Source organism: Globicephala melas, chromosome 1 (assembly GCF_963455315.2).
Source record: "Globicephala melas chromosome 1, mGloMel1.2, whole genome shotgun sequence".
NCBI classification, from domain to species: domain Eukaryota; kingdom Metazoa; phylum Chordata; class Mammalia; order Artiodactyla; family Delphinidae; genus Globicephala; species Globicephala melas.
Genome location: NC_083314.1, coordinates 92335419 through 92359251, shown reverse-complemented (window position 1 = coordinate 92359251; position 23833 = coordinate 92335419). Strand labels below are relative to the sequence as shown.

Here is a 23833-nt window from a genome sequence, read left to right as displayed (position 1 = left end):
TGCAGGTAACACAGTAGTCACATTAGAAATAGTGGTGACAGTAGTAGTAAGCAGTATTGTACTGGCACTCTGTAAAGCAATGGTTTTTATTCTGGAGAAAGTAGATCTCCTGGAAATTAAAAAAAAATTATTTGCATGGAGTATGTATATTTTTCAGGATACAGGAAACAGGTCTTTTTTTCAAATTCTCAAAAGGGTTTGTAATTCAAAAAAGATGAAATCCATTGCTTTAAAGAGGGATTCATTGAAATAGTTCTTGCTATCCAGGGGTTCATAGGGTTAAAGCAGAACTAACCTAGATATAAGAAGAATATATAGAAGGGCTTGCCTGGTGGTGCAGTGGATAAGACTCCACACTCCCAATGCAGGGGGTCTGGGTTCGATCCCTGGTCGGGGAACTAGAGCCCACATGCATGCCACAACTATGAGTTCTCATGCCGCAACTACGAGTTCTCATGCCGCAACTACGAGTTTGCATTCTGCAACTAAGAAGCTCGCATGCTGCAACTAAACATGCCACAACTAAGACCTGGCGCAGCCGAAATAAATAAATACATAAATATTTTTTTAAAAAAAAAACATACAGAGAGTAAAGTAAATAAAAATGATAATAACATTTTTCATTAAGTTCAGGTCAAAGCTTAGAGAGTACTGTGAGGCCTGGGGGTGGGGAAAGTGAGAAGAGTTGAATTAAACCGTCACCTTATTTGCGTAGGATCGCTGCATGGAGAAGCGGAAATACAGAGGTGGAAGCCCTTCATTCTAGGCGTATATTAAGAGACAATTCAGAGACAGAATTGGAGTAAGAGGATGAAGCACTGTCCTAGCTTTCCTATGTTTTGCTTCAACCCTTCAGGAGTAGAAAAACCACCTGCACAGTCAGGGTTCTGAGGCACCTGGAAGATGGCGAGTTCCAGGGAATTGGTGGTAAACCTGCAAGATGCTCCTTCTGGCTACCTCCCTCCTTGCTGGTCCTTTGGCCAGTCCACCTCTCCATGCCCTGCTCCACAGGGCAGGCCCAGTGGTTTCTCATCAGCACCGGGGAGAGGTGCAAAGGGTGTATCTGAGCAGGGATTTAGGGACCGAAAATGTTGCTGCTCAGGCAAAGGGAAGGTGGGTGTGCAGGACTGTCTACTTTCTGCAATGTCTGTGTTGTGCCTCACCCCAAGGTCTGGGGCGTTATAGCATCGTAAGCAAGTGGTCAAGAGCTCTGCTTTTTTAACTTCAAATATTTGTCCTTGCATCTGCCATTTAGAAAAAGGATCCTCCACCTGCAGAGTGCGGCCAGCCTGCACAGACAAAGATTACTTCTACACTCACACGGCCTGTGATGCCAGTGGAGAGGTGGGTAGCACGGTCATGGGGCCCCTTTGCCTGCTCCTTGGGCTTTGCCAGATCCGGACCTCCAGCGGCCAGTGAAGCTGGCACCCCAGAAAACCCCACAGACCTCTGCAGTGACCCTGGGGCCAGTGGGGAAGTAAAACGAGATGACCTCATTTATTTTCAGGTCAGAAGCTGTTTTTGCCACATTTGTTCTGCTGCTTATTCACATAGGCTCTGTTTCGAAAAACACCTTCGTTTTCTTTTCCTCGGTTTCTTCCATTTGCTTCACCCCCTGGGCAATGGCTGCCTGTCCACACGTACTTATCTCTTCATGGAACTCATCAGACTTGGCCCCTCGGCGCTGCTCTTGTGGGCTGGCAAAGGGGATGATTCCTACTTCCTGGCTCACTGGAGAATGGCCTGACTTGTTCCGTCTCTGCTGGCTCCCTCGTTGCCCCCAGGCTTTCTGCCTCAGAAAGACTTTCCTTTGTAGTCTGCTCTGCCATTGAGTCAACAGGCATTTTTTGAGCATCAGCTGTTGCGCCTGGCACTGTGCTCCAGCTGGGGAATCAGAGCTGAGCGAGAAGGGCTCCTGCCCTCAGAGGCTCACAGTCCTGTGGGGGAGGGCAGGGACAAGGAAGATGGGCCTTACGGTGTGCAGGGCACTGGGGGAACCCAGAAGAGGAGTGACCAGGATGGGGGGTGGCGAGCAGGGAAGGCGTTTCAGAGGAGGTCATTTGTTCACATGTACAACCAGCCACTGTGCTGGGCGCTAGGTGTGCAGCAGCTCACAAAACCAAGGGAACGTCTACTCTCGTGGAGCTTAATTCCTGTTGGGGAGCAAGTGGAGGGAGAGACAACAGACAGACAACAAATGGGTGTATAGTCATACGTCTGATGGTGGTATGTGGTAGGAAGAAAAACATAAAACAGGATTGGGAGATAAAGAATGACAGAGCTATTTTAGAGAGGGTAAGGATGACCTCTGTGAGGAGGTGACATTTGAGCAGACATCTGAGTGAGGTGAAGGGGAGCTCTCCAGGCAGGGGGCACGCAGCAGGTGTAGAGGGGGCAGGTGTGTGCCGGATGAGTTCGAGGAACAACAGTAAATGAGCAGGGAGGGCTCAAGGGCACAAGTGGAGGGATCTGTCTCAGATTAGACATTCTGAATGAACTGCTGCCTATATCCCTAAATCAGAGCCTCTCAGGAAACAGGAGTGGGGAATTCTGCATCATTCAGCGCTAAGCATATGCTTGGCTATTAGGATGTATAAATGTTTCCTGGCTGGCTGGCTGGCCGAATCCTCTTTTTGCTAATTAAGCATGGGATAAAGTCCAATCCTTTACGGTGATTGTTTCTATAGTCATCTCTTACTGCCCCCGCACTGCCCCACCCCACCCTCATGTTTCGAGCAAAATCCCCTTCCCTAGCAGCCAGGCGAAATGATATATCTTGTCAGTTGCACCTTAGACCCCGTTCTGTAGTGTCTGGTGTTCTGCATGACCTTGTAAAAATTACTGTCATGTCCTTGGCCTCAGTTGACCCACTGATTAAATGAGAACAATCCTGCCCCTCTTCTCCCTCCAGGGCATGACATGTGGCTGATTGTGGCTGTCTTTGCTTCCTTCTGCCCCACTCTTTCCCCTCCCGGCTTAGACCAAGGCATTCTAGATCCGTCGTGTGCTCTGATGCTTGCAAGCCTGGGTGCCTGCCCTCCCCTGATCACCTTGAGGGTCTTTAGATGCTGAGTGGGGCCAGAGCCAGTGCTCGCACCTTGCAGCCCCGCCAAAGCACAGCTCAGGGAGGAGCCCTGGAGTATACACGGTGAGGAGTGCCCAGGGATATGCAGTCACCAGGATTGCTTTACAGAAGCCTCAGCCCTCAGGCCCACACTGGTTCTGCTTGGGATTTTGTTTTCTAAGCTGTATTTTAATATCAAGGGACTCCTATTATGGCCTTTGCTGTGCCTCAGTGCTTTCTCAGGGACCAGGATGGCCAATCCACTGGGGCTGCTGAGTGTGCTGCTCCAAGAGATGGTCTAAATCAGTCTACCCGCTCCCCAGACCTTTCTCTCTATGAGACTCAAGGAGACAAGCCAGTTGAGATAAGTTTAGAGCACTAGTCCAGGTCTCTGGTCACTGGCTGCTCTTCACAGGGAGAAAGGCTGAGCTGAGCAGGGAGAAGAGTTGTCTGTCTCAGGGCTCACCTTCAATGCAGGCAGCACGGGACCCTTTTAAGACCCTGTCATTTCTTATCCTTAATAAAATGGACCGATGCTTTATTCACCCACCTTTTCACATGTATGGTATGCTACACAGAGCATTTGCATCATCACCTCAATGCAATCCTTTTGTTTCTGACTCGCCCGAGGGCCACACGGGAAGCTTCACACTGCCCAACCTCACCCCTGATTCACCAAGGCCTCCTGTAATTCATCTCCTCTTCTCTATCCAATTTCTCCATCAAAAGACTAGGGACGACCCTAATAAGTGACAGATACAATGCTTCTCTTGTTCACTGACTTGGTGGCTGGCCGTTCCTCTTGCCTTTTTCCCCTGGTTTTTTTGAGATATAACCGACACATAACATCGTGTAAGTTTAAGGTGTACAATGTATTGATTTTATACACTTACATACTGCAAGATGATGACCACCATAGAGCTAGCTAACAGCTCCATCAGGTCACATAATTACCATTTCTTTTCTGTGGTGAGAATGTTTAATATCTACTCTCTCAGCAGCTCTCAAGTGTATAATACAGTATTATTAACTCTAATCACCTGTACCTTAGATACCCAGAACTTACTGATCTTATAACTGGAAGTTTGTGTTCTTTAACCAACATCGTTCCTCTTGCCTGGATGTCCCAGAGAACGTAGTGTCCATACCCCCATGGGGATTGTTATTATGTGCTTGGTGCTCTTGCTAGACGGTGAGCTCCTTGAGGGCAGGGGCCACGTCCTTCGTCTCTGAGTCACATAGATCTATTAGACTTGCTATAGATGCCTACTGAATAAGTGAAAAAGCAAAGAAAACACTTGGAAGACAAACTGGGGCACCTCAGCCAACCTCTCTTCTCCCCAGGGGTTACATAAGCCACCTCTACTCCATGCCTTTTCGTGTTCTGGGATTTTCACCGGCGGCTTTTCCTGTGACATTGGTAGGAATAAGATTCTACACTGGAATCAGAGCTTTCTCTGGAGGCAACTGGTCCCCCCATTCCATCCGACACACGAGTCCTCATTAGGTCTATCCCTCTTCATTCAGTCAACATGCATTCAGCAGATATTTATTGAGCATGACCATGTACCAGGCGCTAGGCGACGGGCCTGGGGTATATCGGTGACCAAAACAAAGTGCCCCACCGTGGTGGAGCTTTCACTGGAGCCCAGAATCCCCCCACTCTCAAGGTAAATTCCTGAAGATAATCCCATGCAGGAAGGCTGAGTCGTGCTTTGTTTCTGCAGACACAGCTCATGTACAAATGGGCCCAGCCGAAAATCTGCAGTGAGGACCTGGAGGGGGCAGTGAAGCTGCCCGCCTCTGGCGTGAAGACCCGCTGCCCACCCTGCAACCCTGGTTTCTTCAAGACCAACAGCAGCACCTGCGAGCCCTGCCCTTATGGCTCTTATTCCAATGGCTCCGGTAACCCCTCCCCCACCCCACTCCCTGCCTCGCGTCCCTTCCCACGCCACCCACATGGGTGGGCCACGTGGGCACTCCCAGTGTCAGCTGAACACGGGCTCTGTCTTTCCAAGGGAGGCAGGAAGGGCCAGGCCACCTCTGAGGTCTATACTCAGGAGAAGAGAGGTCAGGGTGGGCCCTGTCTGTAGGTCCGAGTCATACTTGAGAACTGCCGACCTTCCTCCTCATTCCAACTTTGAATGTGACTCAGGCCTGAAGGGACCCAATCCTCACATCAGAGGCTTCCAGCATGTGGCAGGGACACTACCTAGAAGGTTTAGGGAGCTGGGATGGCCACACTGACACAATCAGGATTTGTAAGCCACTCTGCAAAAAGGGAGTTGGGGGGTTTTGTATACCTATGAATGTGAAGGCATTTGAGGATAACAATGTGACAAACAATATTAACTATATGTACCAGACCAGAGGATATGTTTAAGCTTTAAAATGAATAATTTGATGGGCCAGTAGCCTAATTGGAATATGATAATGAAGGGTCAGTGTTTACACCCTGAGTTTGTTAAATAACATTGTCAGAATGCTTTCAAGTCAGCTTGATGTCACTGTGCAACGGTGCTCAGCACCACCTCTTGTTGGGCTGCCCACCTCTGTTGCCACTTGTCTGTGTGACAGCAGCTCCAGTAAGGGTGGCTGTGGCCTTCCTGCTGAATGCGTGGATCTTACGGCTCCCCCAGATTGTAGCCACTGCCCAGCGGGGACCGAACCTGCCGTGGGATTCGAATACAAATGGTGGAACACGCTGCCCACGAACATGGAAACGACCGTCCTCAGTGGGATCAACTTTGAGTACAAGGGCATGACAGGTAACTGCCTCCCTCCTGACTGTGAGCTTTCAGCTCGATGCACTGCCACAGGGGCTCTTCCCACCTCACGTTTCTTCATAATAGGGATGTCTGGAGAAAAATGAGCTAATCGTGCCATGCACTCCCCTGCATGCTCCACTGCCCATGGGCATATAATATATATTCTGCCAAGCCTTTGTTTTAGAGACAGAAACAGAACTAGAAACAATGTGTACATACTCCAAAGGCCGTGCTCTGAGAGTTTCAGAGACTTTGACCAAAGTAGCCAGAGAAGTAACATGGTTTGTTTGGCGGTGATTCTGAACGCCTCAAAGGACGGTGTTATCTCTCTTCCAGAGTGTCATCTGGGTGCACATTTGCCCTGCACCCAAGACCACTGGGCATTAACTCTTCCCTCTCCTTTTCCAGGCTGGGAGGTGGCTGGTGATCACATTTATACAGCTGTTGGAGCCTCAGACAATGACTTCATGATCCTCACTCTGGTTGTGCCAGGATTTAGGTGAGGAGTACAAAGTTAAAGGGAAGCCCATACCACCCTTGGCCACATCCAGGTCCCACATAGCTAGGAGTGTTGTAGAGGAGAAGGCTTCTGGCTTGTGGAAGTGTCAGTTCAGAACAGAGGAGATCATGGTTATGGTCTGATAAAGTTAACCTGAATGCTAACACTCATTCTTAGTTGCTGCCCATGCTGATTACCTACTGCTCTCTCATCCCGTCTAGCTTCTCCCATCATTTGGCCACATGCTACTTGAATTCCTCCTCCTCACAGCATCAGATAAGATTTTAAAAACCTGTAAAAAATAGGGCCAGGGGTGCCCATAGACAGTTCATCTTTATTTGGGGCAAGAAGCTTGGGAGGGATTGTTCTTATCATATTTATCCCCATATCCCAAGAAGACCTAGGATAATAAGCAATTTGTTTGCCATTAAAAAAAATACAGGCAGGGTGGTACGGTGCAAAGAACACGGGACTGGGAGATAGGGCATTTGAGCTTTGCCACTTACTGGCTACGTGAACTTGGGAAAGCCATTGTGCCCCTATAGGCTTTAGGCTCCTTGTCTGTAAAACAAGAGGGATTGACAGTCTGTGATTTTGGACTAACTCAGATTGAGATGATTCTTCTAGCCCATCGGTTAGCACCACTGTGTAGGGAGGAGCCAGGAACTGGAGGTCCTCAGAATTCAAGCAAATGGCCAAAGCCAAAAGAAAAGCCATAAATGGATTTCCAAAGCCAAAGTGAACTCTTCTGCCTATATGTGCTTTAGAGGTCAGGGGGAACCACTGAATCGGCGTCCCAGTTGCAAATTTGGCTTCTCCATTCCCTCCTTCAAGCTCCCTCCTTTCCATCCCTGGCACAGTGCTCAGCCACAGCGGTTGCTCAAAAGGTTTCCCTTCCCTTAATTTACATTACTCAGAGCTGAACAGCTATATCCCATGTTTATGAGGTAAGCAAACTTTTTAGACTTTTGGGAGGTAACACTCCCCAAAGTACTTTTCAATTTGCAAATATGATTATAGCAGTAAAGCACTTCCTCACCCCACTTATCCCCCCTGCCATCCCCACCCATCGGGCATGGCTGTCTCTTTCTCCAAAGAAGGACCAGCCTGAGAACCTTGTTAAAGAAACAAGTTGAGGGCTTCCCTGGTGGCACAGTGGTTGAGAGTCCGCCTGCCGATGCAGGGGACACAGGTTCGTGCCCCGGTCTGGGAAGATCCCACATGCCGCGGAGCGGCTGGGCCCGTGAGCCATGGCCGCTGAGCCTGCGCGTCCGGAGGCTGTGCTCCGCAGCGGGAGGGGCCACAACAGTGAGAGGCCCGCGTATGGCAAAAAAAAAAAAAAAAAAAGAAACAAGTTGAAGTACCTGCTAATTCGATCCAGGCAAAACCCCACTATCCCTGGGAGAGAGCTGCTGAGCAAATGCAGACAATTGACATCTTATGATAGTGATGATTCTCAAACTTTAACGTGCATATGAGTCACCTGGGAATCATGTTAATGCACAGATTCTGATTCAGTGGGTCTGGAGACCGCACTCTGCTGGTGAGGCTATACAGCATTTTACAAAGCACTTCCACATCTGTTATGCCTTCGGATCTTACCACAATGATGGGAGGTAAATAAGAAAGATTATTACCTCCGTTTTACAGATGAGGAAACTATAGTTTGTCTAGGTCAAGTTCACACAGCTAGGGTGGCAGAATTGGACTTAGTCTACGCTCTTTCCAACATACTCAGAACTTAATCCTGTCCCCCAGCAGACCCTTTGCTGCCATCTGGGCTCTTCAATAAGCACTGTCTGCCTCTGGAACCGACTTTTGATTTCTGCCCCACAGACCTCCACAGTCAGTGATGGCAGACACAGAGAATAAAGAGGTGGCCAGGATCACGTTTGTCTTTGAGACCATCTGTTCTGTGAACTGCGAGCTCTACTTCATGGTGGTACGTTCTCTTTGCCTGCTGTGGGGCTTCCAGGGACTATTGGGAGGGTTGGCCCGTCTGCCCTGTCGGGGTATCAACATAACTGACACCGTTGCTTACAGTGATTTCGCAGAGGAAGGGCCTGACTGTCTGTCAGGGACTGCACCGTTTAATATGGGTCTAACCCACTGTGATGGCCCCCAGGATGGCAGCGGTATGGGCATCCTCTCCCCACCAGCCACCCAGCCATCATGCCTTCTTCACTTATCTGTCTTGGGTTCAGGGTATGAATTCTAGGACCAACAGTCCCGTGGAGACGTGGAGAGGTTCCAAAGGCAAACAGTCCTATACCTACATCATTGAGGAGAACGCTACCATGAGCTTCACCTGGGCCTTCCAGAGAACCTCTTTTCATGAGACAGTAAGTTCCTCCCCTTACTCAGATGCTCAGCGCCCAGAAGAGACCTCTGAACCTGGAAGGATTCCTGCATTAGCTTAAGTATGAGGTTGAGCTTCAGAATCCAGGGATTAGAAGACTCCTAAGGAGTCAAGCAAAGAACGCCTATTCCAGCCCCTGAGGAGCACCTAGCCTTAGCTAAATGACTTCCAGGGGAAAATGACACTCTAAACTCTTAAAATTACCTGTCCCTCCTCAGCAGACCTGCCCTGAGGACATGTGTGGTTCCTGACCTGGTATACCCTGTTCAGTCCTGCTCTTTTTTTTTTTTTTTTTTTTGGCGGTACGCGGGCCTCTCCCTGTTGTGGCCTCTCCCGTTGCGGAGCACAGGCTCCGGACGTGCAGGCTCAGCGGCCATGGCTCACGGGCCCAGCCGCTCCGCGGCATGTGGGATCTTCCCGGACCGGGGCACAAACCCGCGTCCCCTGCATTGGCAGGCGGACTCTCAACCACTGCGCCACCAGGGAGTCCCTGCTCTTGTTTTTAATAATAATAACTCCGGTTTTGTTGTATTTTCTCAACTCAAAATAATGTAGTTTCATTGCGAGAAAACTTAAAAGATAGAAATAAGCAAAAAGAAGAAAATCCCCCATAATCCTACTACCCAGAGATAACCCAGTTAACATATGAAGTATCTCCTATACAGTCTTTATTTCTCCACAAATACTATTTTTTCTTTTATAAGGAAAAAAACTGCTTTTTTAAAAAATATGAGCATCTACTGCATATTTCCCCACGGTACTTAATATTTTTATATGTCATTTAAATTGTTCAGTCTTATTGTAAAATGACACAAAATGTACATAGTTACTGTTAAGTGAGTAAAAAGAATAGGATGTTTCTAAAGGTTTTTCTCAAGTATCACAGGATAAGAAGTATTAAGTCATACTCTTACTATTTCCAGAGCACTCAATTGCTACTGCTCAGAACTTGGCCCACTCTCCTCTTGTCTCTGTTTCCAGGGAAGAAAGTATACCAGTGATGTCGCCAAGATCTACTCCATCAATGTCACCAATGTCATGGATGGCGTGGCTTCCTACTGCCGTCCTTGTGCCCTGGAAGCCTCTGACATAGGCTCCTCCTGCACCTCTTGTCCTGCTGGCTACTATATTGATCAGGATTCAGGAACCTGCCGCTCCTGCCCCCCTAACACAATCCTGAAAGCCCACCAGCCTTATGGCGCCCAGGCCTGCGTGACCTGCGGTCCAGGAACCAAGAGCAACAAGGTGCCAGCAGTTGGCCGTACATCATAACCTTGGCCCTCTGAATGGGCCACCTCAGAGGGTGCCGGGTCCTGGGTGGGGTTCTTGAGGGGCTAATACCCAAGGACCACCCCCCCTAGTATATGCCCAGGTTGGCATCCTAGAGGACACCCATCCAGGCTATGACCATAGATGGAGATTTCTTAGCTGTAGTGGTTGGTTTTCAGGGTCTGGGCCTCAGTCATGAGCGAGTCTCATCTTCAGGGGATGGGTAAGGGAGATCTGTGACCATCTGGTCCAGAGGGTTATTTGACATCTGTGCAGAGACCTGAAGGGAAGGAGTAGTGGGACTTGTGGCTCAAATTCAGCCTACTTCAGTCCAGCCTGTTATCATGGGAATTTGCCTCCTCTTTGTGGGGAGGGTAACCCACCTTTGCTGGGACATATGGTTAATTGGCATATTGCTGTCTCCTTTCCCAGGGGTTTCTTCTAAAGCGGAGCAGCAGTGCTGTTTCCCCCATGCACTTCCTGAATCTAAGAAAATACTATGACCAAAAGCTCTTAGTTATTCATTAATGCTTTTAAGTGAACTTGAATTTTACTAATCACAACCGCATGGACACACATTTGTAAGACATTGTTCACACAGTCTGCAGATGCTGCTCAATTCAGCTGTGCAATAAATGCATCAATTCTGCAGACCCCTGGCAACCTCTCTGGGGCACCCTGGACTTTTGCCACAAAATTCCTCCCCCAGGGCTCCCTCTGCTGCCGTGGGAGGGATTGACAGTTGTGTAAGGCCGCTGCTGCCTGGGGACCTTAAAATGAGCAAGAAGGGGGTTTATGGCTCAGTTTCCTACAGAGAGCCTGGGAAAAAGTAATCTGGGGTTCAGTGACTTTTAAATGGGGGAGGGGGACCAGGCTTGTAGATTCTCTTCTGCCATCTTGGACACCCTTCTTCCAGTTAGCACCTTGTTGTCTTTTGCTTGAAAGTAAGAAGGGCTATCTTGTGTCTTGAGAGAGTTTTATAATCTAGGCATAGGAACAAGGCTACAGAATCTGACCCAACTACCTACTGAAAAATAAGAGGTTTGGGTTTGTACATCATATATGTGCTAATAATTGAATGGCAAGATGTACATAACCACACTAGCCCCTGTTTTGCATCTTTTAATGCCCACACCTAATCCATACTTCCTCTTCTCTCACCCTGCGTGGGCTGGACCAGGCTGGGGAGAGAGACTGCCACTCTCCGTGGGGCCTCCTCAAGGCCCTGCCTGCGCAGCCGGCCTGATGGACCCCTTTCCCCTCAGATCCACTCCCTGTGCTACAATGACTGTACCTTCTCAGTCAGCACTCCGACCAGGACTTTTGACTACAACTTCTTGGCTTTGGAAAACACCGTCTCTCTGGCTGGAGGGCCAAGCTTCACTTCCAAAGGGCTGAAATATTTCCACCACTTTACCTTCAGTCTCTGCGGAAACCAGGTAAGCTGTGCAGGTACTGACCATGTGAGAACGGAAAGGGGGCGCCAGCGGATCAGAGGCCAGAGGACACGGGAGGTTCAGGTCGCAGAGGATTGAGGAGATTCAAAGGTTTTTTAATGATTATTACTCTCCCGGAGGACTTTCTCCTCTAAAATCAAATCATCTGGATTATAAACATTTAGGAAAACGAACGTGTTTAAAATAAGGTGTAGGGAATTCCCTGGCGGTCCAGTGGTTAGGACTCCGTGCTTTCACTGCCAGGGCCCGGGTTCCATCCCTGGTCGGGGAACTGAAATCCCACAAGCCGTGTGGTGCAGCCGAAAAAATTTTTAAAATTTTTTTAAATTAAAATAAAATAAAATAAGGTGTACATTTACTCCTCCCTGACCTTTATTCTCTCAAAATGATTACATAAAAATTATGCACATACATCAACTATACTTCAATTAAAAAAAAAAACTATGCAGGAGAAAGATTTTTTTTCCTTAAGAAAGCAGTCTTCAGTAATCATGACACTTGCCTTTCATTTTCTAGAGGCTGAATAAAATAAATTACTCTTTATTTCATCTACATGTATCTTTGCTGACAGTACATGTTACCATCAGCATTTCGGGCTGCTGCAAATATTTTGGATGCAAAATTCAGAGGCAGAAATGTAAAGGATAATCACACCACCACTGCACTTGACTAAATTACAAACAGGCCAGGATTAGCGGTTGGAAAGGTAATTTCAAATGTTGCAAAATAAAAAGCGTCTTGAGCATTTAGTCTGTGACTGTGTGTGGAAGTTAGGTCTTTATACCACAAAGCTTCTACCCATCTTCTGCAGCATGCAAAAAAGTTGATTTGTGTTTATAGAGAGAACATGCCAAGAAATAAACTAATCTGTGAAAGATTAGAGACAGATGTCTCTATCTTGTTTTTAAGAAGTCTTTGAAGAAGTTAAAGCCTCAGAAGTGACAGTGATAACTCAGGAATTGAGACTGATTAAAGCAAGCCCCATGCAGCAAAAGTTTCAGTCAGTGAGTTGGGAGAGAGAAGATGGGAATTTGCGGAGTCTGTGAGTTTTCTTTTCTTTGCTCCCTTCTTCTTATATAATCTAAAGCTTCCTTTCTGTTCTCATGTTCTTTACCTATTTCTTACAATCTTGAAAATAAACTGAGATACCAGATTTAGCAACTTAGCTCTATTTGTAATAAAATTTATCATATTGAAAATCCTACATTCTAAATGCTAGGTCCACTTAAATTTAAAATATTGAACAAATGATCTTATATTAGCAAACATGTTATATATTCATATTTCATAAATTTGAAGAATTATTTATTTATTGGCTGTGTTGGGTCTTCATTTCTGTGCAAGGGCTTTCTCTAGTTGCCGCGAGCGGGGGGCCGCTCTTCATCGCAGGGCGTGGGCCTCTCACTGTCGCGGCCTCTCTTGTTGCAGAGCACAGGCTCCAGGCTCGCAGGCTCAGTAGCTGTGGCTCACGGGCCCAGTTGCTCCAAGGCATGTGGGATCTTCCCAGACCAGGGTTTGAACCCGTGTCCCCTGCATTGGCAGGCAGATTCTCAACCACTGCACCACCAGGGAAGCCCAAATTTGAAGAATTTTTAAAGGAACAGTATCTCAATATCTCTTCTATTACAAAATCTCGAGGAAGGAGTTTCAATTCCCTCCATCTTCCAGAGTTCTATACAGTATGGGTTGTTAAAGACTGGAGGAGAAACAATCTTTCTTCTGTTGATAAATATTTTATTTATTTATTTATTTTGCGGTACGCGGGCCTCTCACTGCTGTGGCCTCTCCTGTTGCGGAGCACAGGCTCCGGACGCGCAGGCTCAGCGGCCATGGCTCACGGGCCCAGCCACTCCGCGGCATGTGGGATCTTCCCGGACCGGGGCACAAGCCCATGTCCTCTGCATTGGCAGGCGGACTCTCAACCACTGCGCCACCAGGGAAACCCAATAAATATTTTCAAATGGAATAGGGTCCAGTAGATCCTAAGATGTCCTACCTCAAGGCAGGGAGAGGGCTGGTTATGGGGTCTGTTTTAACCCCCAGGACACTCTGGAAGGTGCTTCCAAAGTAAGTATGGTAGAATCACAGCTCCAAGGAAGACACAGGAAGGGAATGGGAAGCAGGCCAGAGGTCCAGATAAATTTCATGGGATTAGTTACACATTTCAGTATCTGCCTAGAAAACTGACTAGGATAAGGAAGGCCCTTAACGGGTGGGCTGGTAGATTAGATCTCCAAATCAGTTGCCGCCTTCACAGCACTGCTTATATAGGGCTCCCAGGTGACTCCAAGGAAACAAAAGACTGGGGATCCCTGAACCAGAGTTCCGGAAACTAGGACACCTAGGCCTTATTCTTAACTTTTTATCTTTTAAAATCTGTCTTGTAATTAGAACTGGGATGAATCGTTCCACTGCAACACACTCTTAGAAAGTTGAAATTTTAGACACGGAAAAACTGTTCCCTGTTCCCTTCTGGGAGCTCTTCTGTGATCACTCATTCCTTCCTACTTCCTCCCCACATCCCCCTGCCCAGGGTAAGAAAATGTCCGTGTGCACCGACAATGTCACTGACCTCCGGATTCCTGAGGGTGAGTCAGGTTTCTCCAAATCCATCACAGCCTACGTGTGCCAGGCGGTCATCATTCCCCCGGAGGTGACAGGCTACAAGGCCGGAGTGTCCTCGCAGCCTGTTAGCCTCGCAGATCGGCTTATCGGTGAGTAACACAGTTGCTCTCGCCTGTCTGAGCATGTCTGTAAGAGAGAGTGAGCCTACCAGGCTCTGAGGTAAAAGGCCCCAGGTGAGGGGCCCAACCTCCTGACCTCTGTTTCCTATTCCATCCTGGGGTACGAAATGCCCCTGCGGCCACTGACAAACCTTTGTTTCACCCTTTCATGAGCCACTCAAGGATGTGATGAGATGAAGGAAGGTGGGATGTGGACAGGTATTGAAAGAACAGAAGTGGTTGCCAGCTAAATGCTACTAGTGAGGACTAATTAGGAGCTCTAATTTGGCAGGGGTGACAACAGATATGACTCTGGACGGAATCACCTCCCCAGCTGAACTTTTCCACCCGGAGCCCTTGGGAATACCGGACGTGATCTTCTTTTATAGGTGAAAATGAGAGGCCAGGCTAATGCAAGTGAAACCCAGGGCTCCTCCGCAATCTCTGTGGTGTCCCTCCCTCTCTAGCCACCTACTACTTATCAAGCCAGACCACTTCCAAGGTCTAGCAGACCTGCCCAGCAATGAGCACTAAAGGCTGGGATTTCCCCATCCTAGCTTCTTGGGTATTCCTGGGGCAGGTCTGCCTCTGGTGGCAGGGAGGAATACTGGATGACCTGTGGCAGACTACCTTTCCTGCCTAAGGGAGGCTCCAGTGTTGTGCATCTGCTAGCCTTTCCTAGACCAGTGCATTTCCCCTTGACCAGATCTCCCTGACCCCAACACTCTCCTGTGTGTCAGGCCACAGCCCAAGTCCAGACTTCCCCAGTGAGGGAACCGTTCCATGTTGACTTTACTTAGTGGCTCTCCAATGACACAGATGAGTGACTCGTTCCCCCATGGGGGCTGCTTTCTCTGCAGGTCCAATGATGTGACCCAGTCCTGCAGTTCTGGGAGATCAACCACCATCCGCGTCAGATGCAGTCTGCTGAAACCTGCTCCTGGAAGTCTGTTGCTGCCAAGGTAAAGGGATGTAACAAAGTCTCCCTCCCTTGGCCTCATAACGTCCCAAGAACCAAACAAAGAGTACTGCAAAAGAGCAAACGAGAAAACCATGTGAGATCCATTAATGGATTCTTGGGGACACAGTCATGGCTCCAAACCCTCAGTCTTTAGATGTCAAGAATGGAGCAGAAGGAAGAGTCAAAGCTACCCTCACACTCACAGACCATTATAGGGGCAGCTGCCTAGCAAAGTGACGAACTGCTGGGGCTGAGAGCCAGATTCGATTCCCCTCCTCCACTTACCAGCTCTGTTATGGATACAGTTCTTATCTTCTCTAGGCCTCTTCTTCCTTATTTGTAAAATGGGGATAGTAATATATTCCCTCAGGGGGCTGTTATGAGAATTAAATGAGATAATGAGACTTGAGGACTTCCCCAGATGTCTTTCTCAGATGTGGTTACTTCCTATTATCATTAGGATTAGTAAAGGTTTAGGGAATCCTAGGAATCTCTCTACAGCTGGAAGACCCTATTCTGAGTTTAATAGCTGAGTGCACTAAATTGAGGACTCCTGAACTAATTTGATTACAGTACCCTTCCCCCGCCAACCTTCCTTTTTTTCACATAACACTAACATCTTGAGGGGTACCAGTCTTGAGGAAGATGGTTTGGGAAATTCTGCTCCTAGACAACAACTGATCAGGGAGATGGGGAGCCCAGCAGCACATTTTGACCCAGCAGTGGTGTCAAAGTGTAAGATCACTATTCTTGTTGCAAACGTTACAGTAAAGTACACTGCAGATAGCAGTGACCTGAAGTTCATTCCTGAACCCTGCCCCCCACCTCCATCCTCTGCAGGAAGCTGCATGTGACTTTTGCAAAATGTCACATGTCCATGGGTTGGACAGGAGCTTCTGAGGGGTTAGTTGGGCAGCTATGCTAGAGCTCAGACAGCTTACATTAGTTCTCATCAGATGTCAGCAGAAACAAACGGGCAGAGGGTGGGAGCCCTGGTGAAGGCCAGAAAGGCCTCTTATCATCAGGGAAATCGGAGAGCGATACCTGGGTTAAGGACTAGTTGGAAGGATCCTGATGGAGCTAACAGTTTGGCAAGGAGAGGACAGATCAGGCAAGTTATGAGACGCCAGGACTCCAGCCAGATCTTCCCAGCAGTCCTGCGAGTGTGCGCTCATGTCTCCTTTCTGCTCTGCTAGCACATGCTCTGATGGGACCTGTGATGGCTGTAACTTCCACTTCCTGTGGGAGAGCGTGGCCGCTTGCCCACTCTGCTCAGCTGCTGACTACCACGCTATCGTCAGCAGCTGCGTGGCCGGGATCCAGGTAGGTGTCCCTGCTTGGGGACTTCCCAGGAGACAAGGGAATGTGATATCTGAGTTCCTTGTTTTTCTCCCCGATAGAAGACTACTTATGTGTGGCGAGAACCAAAGCTCTGCTCACGTGGCATCTCCCTGCCTGAGCAGAGAGTCACCATCTGCAAAACGATAGACTTCTGGCTGAAAGTGGGCATCTCTGCAGGCACCTGCACTGCTATCCTGCTCACCGTCTTGACCTGTTACTTTTGGAAAAAGAATCAAAAGTACATGATGGGGTATTGCAGTTTGGGGATGGCCAGGATTGGATCATTGAGCTGGGAAGAGAATATCTGAGAGTATAAGTTCATGGGGCTATTCTCTGGCATTTGCCACAGTCCCTGTGACTCTGGCCAGAGCTGTGTTGAGCCACTTATCCAGTGTATGCCTTGGTTATCCTGACTCCTAAACAGGGATGGTATCACATGGCAGTCTGTGAAGGGCTGTTAGATTCTCAAAAGAAAAGCAAAGAGAATTCTTAATTTGTTATTATTAATGATAAAAATAATGACTTTACAATTCCATTATTTCTATTAAGCTTTGAGATCACAGAAACACCTATACTTGAGGAAAAAGATCCCTGACTTAGGAGTCGGATTCCTTAGTTATATGCCCAGCCCAACACCATTTTGCTATGCTTCAGTTCCATTACCCATGGTATGGGAATATCTCTTTACAGCCCAGCTTTTCTCCCTTTCCCTTTTATTCCACATTTTGGTGTCTTGTCTTTCCCATCCCCTCCTTTTATTCCACATTTTGGAATGTGGACAAAAATTGCCAGTGAGGAAAATTCCTCATCCTTGAGTGCCCCATTCCTAGAGGCTTGGGCCATATTAGGGAACAGGTGTGTCGTATTTTGAAAGAACACAAGGAAGTCAAGATTTTAATGGGGCCCTACCATCCCCTTGTTTCATAGGCTAGAGTACAAATACTCCAAGCTGGTGATGAATGCTACCCTCAAGGACTGTGACCTGCCAGCAGCCGACAGCTGTGCCATCATGGAAGGCGAGGATGTGGAGGATGACCTCATCTTCACCAGCAAGAAGTCACTCTTTGGGAAGATCAGATCATTCACCTCCAAGGTAGGGAGCCTGGCCAGTGCACTGAGGTCAGCCTGGAGGGCTGGAGAAGATACCAGTCCTAGGATACTGAATGACCCCACACTGTTCAGGGACCACTACTCTGCTCCCCATCCTCCATACTATTCTATCCCCCCACCCTGTGAATCCTGGCTTCTGCCTTCTGTATTTCCACACCAATACTCTTTCCCCTGGGGCCCAAGGCTGCTATTGACTAGGCTCCTTCTCTCCCGACATGCACTCCAGTGGATGGACTGTTTGGGCCTTTAACTTCCAGAAGTATTGAACCACCCATGTTGTAAGAAGATTCATGACCCCCTCCCCCCTGCCCTTTTTTTCCTTTTTTTTTTTTTTTTGGAGGGAGGGGAAGAGGTGATCTCTAGGATCAACTTCCGATAGAAGTGCGGCTCTCCTTTGGCCATTGGAGGGTGCTGTCCCACGGATGTCTGGGCCTGGGCCTGGGGCAAGCAGAGAACATTCAGGCAACTCTTACAGGGCCGCTGCCCTCTGCAGCCCCACTCTGCCAGTGCCCACAGCTCACTGCTGCCCGGAACCAGTTCATCCAAATGGGGTGGGGAGGGATGGCGAGGAAAGGAAGGTGGGGAGGTGTTTACTTGGCTGAATCTCATTCCCTTTGTGCTGATCTTCCAGGGTGACTCCCTTGGCCTCCTTAGACCTTGAATTTTTTTTTTTTTAACTAATGGGAGAACAATTTATCCTGGGACGCTTGAGTCTTTCTGGAACTTCTAGAATTCAACACAGATGCAGAGCAAGGGGTTTTAAAGATATTTCTTACCCTCTGACTGGCTGAAGGGAGCAAGAAGAATAGAGGATATCTTAGGTCCATGTTTCCACAAAGCCACTGAAAGCAGGAATTTCATGAGGGCTCCTTCTGTCACCTATTTTCCATTTCCCTCCTTTGTTCCCCAAACTTGCCCACGTGCAGCAGCCAGCTCCCGTCACCATCTCTCTTTCAGAGGACTCCTGATGGATTTGACTCGGTGCCACTGAAGACATCCTCAGGAAGCCCAGACATGGACCTGTGAGGGGCACTGCCCTCCCTCACCTGCCTCCTCACCTGGGCACATCACCTTGCAAGCCTGTGGCAATGTGGGTGCCAGTTTCCTGCAACACCCACTGCTGGAAATCTCTTCGTTGTGGCCTTATCAGAAGAAGTTTGAATTTCAGATCTTTGTTTTTTTATAGAGTACCCAAACCCTCCTTTCTGCTTGCCTCAAACTTGCCAAATATACCCACACTTTGTTTATATATTACTCCCTCGCTTGCATCTTGTTTCCCCAAATGGACCAGCCATTGGAGCCATAGCTTCATCTGCTCATATTTCTTATAGCTCTGGAACAAAAGTATTTCTCTCTTTTTAAGTATAGAAACTCCCTCCCCTGTCCTCTTACTTAAGGGCACAAGCAGCTGGGAGTCTCCCTGATCATATGCCCTCAGCTCACGATCTCTTTAGGAGAGAGGCTGGGTGAGGAGGGTACTGGCATCCCCTGATGAACCATCTTCACGGTTGCCTGGATTCATCTCTCCTGGATAACCAACTCAAACTGGTATAGTGGGTAGGCTGAGGGCCAGATGAGTAAGCCCTGGGTAAGAAAGGGCTTGATAAGCACAAAGAGGCAATAAAGGAAGGTTTTATTTTGTTTTTTAAACTGGGTACTTCATTCCCTTTCCTTGAGTAAGCTATAACTATTCTCACTGGAGCCAAAGGAAAATGTTCATTGAGAAAATGGGGAAAGCCCTGATGGATCTATTCTCCCCGCAACCCACTGCATTTTGTTTTGTTTTGTTGGTTTTTTTTTACCTCCCACCATCTCCCTATGACACTAAAGGGAACCAGGTAAGCCCCAATCCCAGATGTTCTAGCTTTATTCTCTATTTGCTTCTACCCAGAAATGACAAACATTGCCAGTGAGGAAAATTCCTCATCCTTGAGTGCCCCATTCCTAGAGGCTTGGGCCATATTGGGGAACAGGTGTGTCGTATTTTGAAAGAACACAAGGAAGTCAAGATTTTTAATGGGGCCCTACTAGAGAGTCAGCCCACAATGGGATGGACCTGAGGTGGCCATGATGTCTGCTTCTAAACTTAATTCATCTGCTCAGCCACAGAATAGACAACCTCAAGGCTGGCCAAGAAAGGCATGGACTTGTAGCCCGTGCCCCAGCAGTGAGTGGATCCAGATCAGTCTTCAAGGAGGAAACACTAGGGGAGTTGGACAAGGTGTTCACCAAACTGGGAACCCTTGCACTTTCATGCCCCTGTCCTTCCCTTCCTCCTGTTCTCATTTCCTTTGTGTGCTGGAAAACTAAAAAGACTTCCGGCCCCACCTTCTGGCAGCATCTGTTTTGAAAGGTGAGTAAAGTGAATGTTCTCTGTGCCCCTTTTCTCCACTTTCACAACAAGTATAACTGATGAACTTTAAGTAACTAGAAATGGTAAAACCGGAGCAAGAGTTTAAATTCTCTTTTTCTTTCTACTAATGGCTATTCTCCTTCCCTCACTGGCAGGCTAGAATGACCATCCTTGTTCAAGGGCCCTGTTGCCCATGGTTTGTGCCTGTCTCCTTTCTCAAGTGACCATTTGGTGACCAGATGGTAGGTAAAGAATGGAGACGGCACTTGTAAGTGGTTTGTCTGCCACATGATGGTGTGCTGATGTGATTGGCCACTGCTGCCTTGGCAATGGTCTTATAAAAGGGTCAGTGAGAATTGGAACCCTGCTGTAACTTCTGGCCAACAACCGCATCACTGAAGACAGGCAGTCCCTTTGGTTCAATAAATCTAGAAGCTTTTCTTTGGTATCTAAATTCTCCCTCCTCCTGTGGGACTCAGGCTCTCAGAACCTGTGGCCATGCTGGAATTTCTCCCAGTGGATGCAGATAGCCAGCTTCCAAGCTCCAGCCTGAAGTTTTCTGTAGCCTCAGCAATACCCCGGGCAACTGCCTTTCCACCAAATAAATTTCTTTTGTGACAAAGGCCATGGAAGATTCTTAGACTATTCTAGAATCACTCAGAAAAAGTACATACCCCACTGACTTCTTTATTCTGACATCATGAATCTGAGTGCCCCTAGAGCAAACTCAAACTCTATTGACTTAATCATAATATTTTAAGGATCTCCTTTCTACACCCTTTAGTGTACCGACTTCTGCAGATCTTCCCTGCATCCTGCCAGGAACTCCTGAGTTATGCTATCGGGGTCACCTGTTGCTCCCCTAGCAACTTAGACACATGTTAGATATTTTTTAATAGCTCTATTGAAGTGTAATTCAAATACCATACAAGTCACTCATTTAAAATGTACAATTCAATAAATTTTAGTATACTCACAGAATTGTACACCCATTACTACAATCAAATTTAGAATAGACACGTTATTTTATATGGGAAAAGCTTTTAGCAAACTAAGGCTATAGCATTTTGCACAAGCTATTGGAGGAGGGAGTGTGGGCTCAGGAGACAAAATACTTAAATCCCATTAGGTTACTTAGAGTCCGAGAACACACATGTAACTCTCATCATGTAGGTGTCACCTGTATTGGGCTGGGAGTACAAATGAAGATTGTGGTGTATTCAAGGAGAGGGATTTCTTATGCCAACAAAACTTTTTTTTTGGTCTCACTCTACATTAAAGATAAGACTGACTATATTTATACAACAGAGACTTTGTAATGGATTTTTCAGCTTTGTGAAATCAAGTTTTTGTCTCATCAAGACTGGTTGGATTTCCTTTTTACTCTGTATTCCAAGAGTTCGCAGATTGTTAGGGGATGGGTATCGCATGTCACACTTTTTTGTGAAATAAAAGCATATCTTTCAGCTGTTTTTCTTGAACATAGGTTGGATGGCTGGATGGGTGAGTGAGAAGTGGTAAATGCCCTTGAAGCTTAAACTGAAGAGAAGGATTCTGGAACCCCAGAGTGACAGAGAAAAGAGCATACTTGGGAGCAATAGGGACCTATGCTAGAAGCCTCTCACCACCTGGCGAAGAATCAGCCATCAATCAAAGCCTCAGTTTCCACAATAATAAAACACACCTGATGATGCCTTACCTCCCAAGATTGGGTGAGGATCGAAAAGGAGAACACATAAAACACTTGGAACGTCAGTTCCATTCCGTTCCAGTTCAGTTTTCCCTTGGGTGGCACTGAGGCCAGCCATATAACAATGTGCCTACAAAGACAGGTAAAATTAGCTTATTTGGGTATGACATGGATTATTATGGACTAGATGTGGATAAAACCCTAGAGGACATCAAGGACACACCATTTCCCAGAGCAGCTGGATTTTTCCACTTCCGTGCTTTCCTTCACTCTAGTTGAGGGCACTTAATCCCCTAAAACGAATTCCCTCAGCTGATTAGTTGTGACCCAACTTTGTTTTGACTGGGTGGTACCTGGGTTGTACTGGTGGTTAAATATTTTAAATATCACCCCTGCTTATAGGATCAAATCTAAACTCTTAAGAAGGAAAGTAGGAAGCTCACGTTACTTTGGCATTTCTATGTGTCAAGCCTGGACTAAGTTCTTTCATAACATTGCTCACCTGGTTCTCAGAACAGGCCAAGAGGCAGGTACTAGCCCCACTATAATGAGGAAACTGCATCTCCAACAGATTTAGTAATATGGCATACACACTAACCCTAACTGCACATCCTTATACTCTAACCACACTGAAGTTTTTACTGTCCCTCAGTCATAAGCTCTGTCATTCTATTATGTTAATTTGTTATACTTACCAGGTAGCATGAGCGTTTTAAAGGAAGATGTCTGTAATCTAACGATAAAACTAATGGTGAAAATTCCTAAGGAAATTTGGAAAGGTCAGAATTTTAAGGCCATCCTTCCAATTACACTGATGACCTCCTTAAAGTATTAGCTCAGTGGCCCTCCTCCCCTAGGCCTGGGCTCCCTGCAGCCTCAGGAACACCCATCACTGTTTTGAAACTTAGCAAGCAATACGCTTTGGCACTGCCTTCATTGACTGAAGCAGACAGCTCCCACCACAGACTTGCCCTCAGAAGATTTCAGGGAAGCCAACCCTTTGAGGACAGTCTTCTTACATGCTTTCTTCAGAGCCTGTAGCTCCCAACACTTCCTTTCCACTGGTTTTATCTTTTTTTTTTTTTTTTTTGGCTGTGCTGTGCCGCATGAGGAATCTTAGTTCCCCCCACTAGGGATTGAACCCGCACCCCCTGCACTGGGAGCACGGAGTCTTGACCACTGGACCGCCAGGGAAGTCCCCCTTTCCACTGGTTTTAAACCTAACATTCTCGGTAAGAGGAACCTAGGGGGTCCAAACCCAGACAAATGCCTTTCCTAAGCCTCCCTATGGGTCTCTACTAGTCAGCTCCAGTACTGTCATTAGCCCTGTCCTACACCTCAGAATTGGCTTGGCAGAACCTTGTTGGGGAGTAGGATAGCAATGCCATATCCTCATGACAGGTGCACAAGCAAGTGGCAGAAGACCAAGGTCTTAGCACAGTTAGCTTTGGGGCATGGTGGGTGGGTCTCTAAACTCTTGGTAAAGTGGAAGGATGGGGAACAGTATGCCGATTCCCAAATCCTTCAAATAAGCTCTTGTTATCAGGGAGATTCTTGGATAACTTTGGCTCCAGTCATCAACCAGAATATTTCCCTGTAAAGGCCTGAACATTATAAAATTAAAATATGATGAAATTTTTGTTCTAGGAATTTTCAAATAGATACAAGACATGACCTCAATATCTTAAACTGCCTTCAAATCTCCTAAATATTTTCCCTTTGGAAAAGTCTACTCAAGTGTCTCTCTAAAAGATTCTCCAACCCTGTGATCTTAAGGGTTGATAAAGGGACAATTTGGTTCACCCAATAATCAGATTAAGAAAGGTATCCTAACTCTGAGGCAGGAGAGCAGGTATTTTGAACTGAGGTAATCTGGGGACTAAAACATGTAGCCACACTCTTGTCTCAAGACGGAGAAGAGAGCAGAGGTTCAGAGAGAGGGTCCAGTCTTAGGACCCAAGCTTGTAAGGTGGAAACTGGCATCTATGGGAGGTACCAGCTTCCAAGCCAGTGATTATACTGACAGGCCTTGTCTTAGATATGCCCTTTAACATGAGACAGAAACAGGCACTCATTTTTCTTCTATGGGGCAATTAGAGCCCCTGGAGAAGCGGGCACAGCTGGGGAAAACGCACACGAGGAGGCAAAACCCGCCAGTGGGGCTGACTTGAACACATCCAGCGAGCTCACGCCCACCCACCCCGTCCTCCTCTGCGCGGCCCCGCCTCCTACGCAGCCG

At 47.4% G+C, this 23833-nt stretch overlaps 1 protein-coding gene across 2 annotated transcripts in view; it reads left to right on the top strand.

The window, feature by feature from the left end:
* The window catches only part of ELAPOR1 (endosome-lysosome associated apoptosis and autophagy regulator 1), a 73275-nt gene extending 49513 nt beyond the window's left edge, over nucleotides 1-23762 (top strand). For both annotated transcript variants that reach the window (XM_030868902.3, XM_060301665.2), the window contains 15 exons: nucleotides 1256-1344; nucleotides 4792-4969; nucleotides 5704-5832; nucleotides 6241-6331; nucleotides 8168-8273; nucleotides 8536-8673; nucleotides 9672-9935; nucleotides 11225-11398; nucleotides 13950-14130; nucleotides 14432-14528; nucleotides 15000-15101; nucleotides 16297-16423; nucleotides 16501-16679; nucleotides 17369-17534; nucleotides 18509-23762. In XM_030868902.3, the coding sequence (XP_030724762.1) occupies nucleotides 1256-1344; nucleotides 4792-4969; nucleotides 5704-5832; nucleotides 6241-6331; nucleotides 8168-8273; nucleotides 8536-8673; nucleotides 9672-9935; nucleotides 11225-11398; nucleotides 13950-14130; nucleotides 14432-14528; nucleotides 15000-15101; nucleotides 16297-16423; nucleotides 16501-16679; nucleotides 17369-17534; nucleotides 18509-18577 (2090 nt within the window). In that variant the 3' untranslated portion in view covers nucleotides 18578-23762. The remainder of the gene's footprint in view (nucleotides 1-1255; nucleotides 1345-4791; nucleotides 4970-5703; nucleotides 5833-6240; nucleotides 6332-8167; nucleotides 8274-8535; nucleotides 8674-9671; nucleotides 9936-11224; nucleotides 11399-13949; nucleotides 14131-14431; nucleotides 14529-14999; nucleotides 15102-16296; nucleotides 16424-16500; nucleotides 16680-17368; nucleotides 17535-18508) is intronic.
* Nucleotides 23763-23833: the final 71 nt, after the last annotated feature.